Genomic DNA, 5,930 nt, shown 5'->3' with positions numbered 1-5,930 from the left:
AGAGACAGAGTTTCACCATGTTGGCCAGGCTGGTCTCAAACTCCTGACCTCCTGACCTCAGGTGATTCGCCCACCTCGGCCTCCCAAAGTGCTGGGATTACAGGTGTGAGCCCCTGTGCTCAACCTGGAATAAACCTCCTGACCTCAGGTGATCCACCCACCTCAGCCTCCCAAAATGCTGGGATTACAGGTGTGAGCCACCATGCCCGACCTGGAGTAAACCTTTCTTTCACAAGCCACTAGAAGCTGGGATTGCTTATTACTGCAGCATAACCTGTCGTATCCTAACTGATAAGGTGATGTGAGGGGGAAAGAAATGAGGCATCCTCCTTTGATGTGTATATCAACAAAAAGTGATAATTAAACAAGAAGTGACATTAGGGGAAATTTCCCGTATCATCGATTCTCGTTACTAGGGAATGATCCAGATGGAAGAGAAAAACTGGAAATGTGTGATCTGTGTAAAAGAAATGCAAATGAGAAGCATTTATGTGATGTGCTCCTCATATGTGCCTAATGACCACATGGCTAGAACAACTCTGCATGTCACTAGGCAAATTGCCTGTCACATGTGGGGTTCCTCAAGAAGCAGGCTGTGAGACAGAGATCAGTGTGCAAGAGGCTTATTAAGGAGTGTAGATTAAGGCCTGTGGAAGGAAAGGAATGGAAGGAGACAGACGATGGACAGAGGGAGTAGCTCAACTCCATGCAGTCTCCATGGACACCTCAGCCAGCCCTGAGGGGAGTCAGTCCTGAATGGAAGAGGCGTGGGTGCTGGAGGGTAGGTGGAGGACCCTTCAGAGCTGTCCCAGGTTGTGGCCAGAGGGCTGGGTCTTTCTGCCCTGTGTTAATCAGTCATTGGATGTGGTGCCCCAGGTAGGAGGTGTGGCTTTGGGTAGGGTGGTCTTTTTGGCAAGCCCCAAAGGAGACTAAAGTGTTCAGATCTGGGTCTGGGGGCAGCTCTCTTGATGATGTAGAAAACTCAGAAAGGCAGCCTTTGGCAGCAGCTGGATATTACACAATAAGGATATGCATCCTCCCCAGGCGTAAACTTTCTCTCAGGAGAAGCAAAAATAACTGAGAATGATGATTTATCCTGGGGACTCAGCTGTATCATTGGCAACTCAAGCTGTCCCCACGAAGCTTTATGAATGGGCTGGAATCTGGGGGTGCCATGTGCACATCTACACTGGCTAAAATGGCACGCTTCCTTTCTGTCAGAAAAGAACTCCTGAGTAACCCTTTAGTAAATTACATACTTGGAAGCATTTCACTACTGAGATGATGCAAATCAAACTGACTAGAAAATACAGACCTACAGCTAAGCTTATCCAGGCCTGACTTCCTTTACCCAGTGGACCACTCCAACTGAACAAGATCAAAAGGACCTACAGGCTGTGCCCTCACTTTCTAGGACTGACCAGTCCATCAGTGATACACACACACACACACACACACACACACAGAGCCCAGAGCACACATGCACACATGCAGACTCCACTGGCAATTCTGAAAATCAAAAGATGTTGATATTTCGCCACCTCCTAATCAAAAGGTAGCCATTAGGGCTCACATATATAAAGTTCCATTAAGTGCCTGAGTGTCTCATTTAAAATTAATGCTATCAGGTTCCTTTGGATTTGTTCCAATTTTAGTATATGTGCTGCTGAAACAAGCACAGTTCCTTTGGATTTGTAGCTACACAAAATCTGACAGTGGCCAGGGTAGGTCAACAAAAGGGTGGACCTTGAGCAGTGAGCTCCTAATTCTCCTGGGAAAAGAAATTTCTAGTCATGAACAATAGCATTCAGGGAGGCAGAAATCCTGGATTTAGCCTCAGTTCTGCCTTGTGTAGCTGTGTGAGTGTAGACAAGATGCTCAACCTCTCTGAGCCATAGTATCCATCTTGGAAAAAAGCAGGGAGAGTGATTACATGTGTGTGGTACAAAGAATATATAATGTGCCTTCAGAGTTATAAATGCTATGATTATGTTAAAATTGATCAAAGTTAGTGAAATTATTGATTTTTCTCTTGCTAGTTACCACAGGGTTGGAAAATAGTAACGTTTACGACCTACAGAGATGAATATGCCACCCTCTCCCCTCTCAGGGGCTGGTCCCTGCTACAGATATCTTAGGACCTCAAAGAGCCAGAGGAGCAGCTGAAGCTTCGGGGCAATGACCCAGCCTCTCCTTCAGCCAGATTCCTGGGAAAATAAGCATCCCATTTCTTTGGTGTAACAAGACATCTCAAGATAAAAGGAGGCAACCTACATTTGAGGGTTCCATTCCACTAGAACGCAGCAGTTCTCAAACTGGAAATACATCAGAATGCCTTGGAGGGCATGTAAGAACACAGATTGCTAGGTCTTATCCCAGAGTTTCTGATTCTATAGGTGCTGGGTGGAGCCTAAGTTTTGCGTCTCCAAGTTTTCAGGTGATTCTGATGTTGCTGGTCAAGGGACCACGCTTTGAGAACTATAGCTCTAGACCAATCTCAAATATCCTTGGAAAAATGAGGAAGAGATGGAACAAGGGAAAGCAGCTTTCAAAGTCTCTTAAAAAGGCTTTTAAAATAATTTTAAATATTAAGTCTCTTTAAGGACTTTTTTCTTACTCTTCTGAAAGCCTGGAAGAATCTGGAGCTACTACACAGCAGACACTGTAACATGGAAACCAAGAGTAAAGAAAGTCTTGTGATCATTAACTACTTATCCCCCAAGAGTTTATCTTTTTAAAAAATTGAAATGCCAAAATAATAGGTTTTAAAAGCAGCTTTTGGAATGTGCTCATCTGCTAAAGTTCATGCATATGAAAAGAAATCTATGTGCCTTTTAAAGTGAGTCAGTTTAGTGAAAGCCATCCGAGCTCAGAGGAACTACTGATTTTACCATTTTGACACTCGCCTGGGTGTTTTGCAGAGCTTGGAACAGCGAGTGAAATGTTAAATAATATAAAACTGTGTTTTGCCACCGTGACAGGTAGAGGTGACAGGTGGGGGTGGGTGGGCACTGGGGACTAGTGTGGTGAGATGCAAGATAATCGCCATCAGGGCAAATAATACGGTTTCCATCTCCCATCTTTCACAGCCAGGAAAGGGAGACAGAAATTACCCTTCTCTAACTTTTCCGAGATTCCCTCGCTCCTGCTTTAGGGTAACATCTTGCAATTCTTGGATTGCCTTTCCCAAATCAAACAAAGAAAAAGCTACATACACATCTCTGGAGGAAAATGTCTGTATTAAAAGCCAAAAAAACACATAAATACAAGAAGAAACGCCCACCAGGCCACGTCACTGGATAGATCAACTTGGAAAAGGTTCATAAAGTTCATTTTCAGCGGTAACAATATATTGGTGTTAAATCCTTCCCGTGCCCTCCCCCCCCCCCCAGTTTTAAATAAATTAAAAAACAACAAATCTCAAATACAACTATGTTCAGATACAAAGAGCTTCTCTTACTACAGCAATAGCAATTTAATCTTTTTGTTTTGTATTTTTTTTTTTACTAAAACTTTCATTTAAAACAGTTATTAAATATATAAAACAAATACACAGGATTTGGTCATTTTCTGCCATGAATCTAGGGCACGTGGGTGCGGGGAGGGAGTCTGGCAGGGGGATGCAATCGAGGGGAAAGGGCCCCATTTCCCTCCTCTCGGTCTTCGGAGCTGCGATCCCACCCTCAGTCCAAGGGCTTACACCTGCTTCTCGGAACTGGAAGCGCAGCACAAACCTTGCTTTTCAAAGGCGCTGGGGCCTCTCGGCGGCCCCGTCCCGGGAAGAGGAACGAACGATAACTACAGCAAGAAGCACACCGGCCGATTCTCCGGCGGGAAAGGCGCCCGCGCGCGCGGACACAGGACGGACACAGGGAGGAGCGGAGCGGGTCACTTGGTGGCCACCCCCGAGGTGACGGCCGCGGCGGCGGCGGCGGCGGCAGCGGCGGCGGCGGCGGCGGTGGTTCCCGCGGGCACGGCGGCGGGGGTGGCTGCGGTGGCGCTGGCGGTGGTCCGGCGCTGCTCCATGCCGTTGGGCAGGAAGCCGGCGATGATGGGCACCGGCCAGATGAGGGCGGCCACGCTCCACACCACGATGACCAGGGTCATGAAGCAGGCCACCAGCGTGGACTCGATGGGCTTACGGTTCAGCCGCCAGCCCGGCTCGCCCTGCAGCTCCTCCAGGCTGAAGTCTAGGCAGCAGAAATGCAGCGGCTCGCCCTGCAGCCACAGCGGCCCGGGCGGCTCGGCCGCGGGGTAGGCGGGCAGCGCGGTGGGCGCCCCGGCGGTGGCGGCGGGGCTGGGGGCGGCGGCGGGCCGGAGGCGGCCGGGGCGGCGGCCGCGCACCCAGCCGCAGCCCACGCAGAGGCGCAGGTCCTGCTGCGCGCCGCCCGCCGCCAGCCCCAGGTGCTCGATGAGCAGCGGCGGCCCGACACGGTGGAAGGCAGCGGCGAAGAAGGCGCGGCCGTGCGCGTTGGTGGAAAAGAGCAGCAGGTCGCACTGGAAGCCCCGCGGGCGGCCCCAGCGCACGAGCAGCGAGCTCAGCATCTGCCGCTGCACGCTGATGTTGCACGGCGCCGCCGCCGCCGCCTCCTCCGGGCCCGGGCGCTCCGGGGGCCCGGGGGCCGCAGAGGCCAGCAGCCGCGGGGCGATGGGCTCGCCCGCGGAGGACGCGTTGACTGAAGCGTTGGGTGGCACCCCGAGGAGGCCGGGCGCGTCCGCGGCCCCGCCGCGGGCGGGCGGCAGCGGGCAGGCGGCGGCCAGCAGCGCGGCGAGCAGGGGTAGCATGGCCTGCTGCGGGCGCCTACGCGCGCGGGGCAGGCGGCGGCTGCATGGCGAGCGGGCGACGGGCCGGCGAGCGGACTGTGGGACCGCGGGAGCCGGCGGCCGGGCGCAGTGCAAGCGCCTGCCAGCCCGCGGGGGCGGCGCGGAGGCGGTGGCGGCGGCTGGCTAGGCGCTGGGATCCCTCCAGACCCGGCTGCGTCTGGGGTTCCCCGCCGCCCCCGGCGCCGGGGCCCTTGGACAGCCGGGCTGCTGTGCGGGGCCGGGTGCTCGCCCAGAGCAGGATTCCCCGGCTCGGCTCCGCCTCTCGCGCGCCCCGCCCCGTCCCGCCCTGCCCCGCCCTCCGCGCGCTCTGCTCGGGGGAGTCTGGGGAGGGCAGGGTTCCTCGCGCCGGGGGTGGGAGAGGAATCGCCGGGGCCGGACCGCGTGCGGGCGGGAGGGAAGCAGGGCTGGGTGCGGGGGCGCGGCGGAGAGCGGATCGCCTGGGGTTCTTGCGTGCGTGCGGGCGGGCGGGGAAACCTGCGGACGCACCCCTGGCACCCCCGCGGTCTGGGTGAATCGCGTCCTCAGGGGGGAGGCTAGAGGGCCCGGAAACCATCCTTTTGTTAGGGGAGCTGAGCTGTCTCGCTTTAGCGCTACCAAACCTCCTTTGTTTTACAGAAAGGGAAACTGAGGCCGAGAGAGGGGAAAGGGCATTGTTAGGCCAATCCACGAGCCAGAAACAACTCTGCGCCAGTAGTTCTTTCTGCCTTTTCACGGCGTCTCTTATCTCGAATCTGTAGAGTTTAGCTGGTTATCTATGGCTCCAGCACAGTAGACTCACTTGGGGTTCTCCTCACAGCAAGCGAGGAAAATTCCAAGAGCTCTGTGGAGTTTCGAGTGGAGAGTGGCTGGCTGGGGGGGAATGTGAGCCCTGAAGCTCTGCCGCCTGGGGGTCCTGACTGGGAGGACACAGGTCCTGACAGGTCGGGTGAACACGTGTTCATGAAAGAGTTGCAGGTTAGAACCCAAGTTGTAGGTTAGAACGTCAGGAAGCAGGCAGTTCATCCCCTTTGGGATAATATACGGGAGGAGGGCTGCCAAGAATAACGTGTCAAGAGATCAGATTTGTCATAATTATATTGAAAAGCACTTTCCTAGTAGTTCGGCCC

General features: G+C 54.0%; 1 protein-coding gene across 1 annotated transcript; it reads right to left on the bottom strand.

Moving 5' to 3' along the window:
* Positions 1–3,220: 3,220 nt before the first annotated feature.
* TMEM158 (transmembrane protein 158) lies at positions 3,221–5,076 on the bottom strand. The gene has a single exon (XM_017521995.2). The coding sequence runs from the start codon at positions 4,783–4,785 to the stop codon at positions 3,889–3,891; it is 897 nt and encodes a 298-aa protein (XP_017377484.1). The 5' UTR covers positions 4,786–5,076; the 3' UTR covers positions 3,221–3,888.
* Between the last annotated feature and the right edge of the window lie 854 nt (positions 5,077–5,930).

The sequence above is a fragment of the Cebus imitator genome, unplaced genomic scaffold, assembly GCF_001604975.1.
Source record: "Cebus imitator isolate Cc_AM_T3 unplaced genomic scaffold, Cebus_imitator-1.0 Scaffold0, whole genome shotgun sequence".
Classification (NCBI taxonomy): domain Eukaryota; kingdom Metazoa; phylum Chordata; class Mammalia; order Primates; family Cebidae; genus Cebus; species Cebus imitator.
Note: the sequence above shows the minus strand (reverse complement) of the source record. Positions and strands in the feature narration are given on the sequence as shown.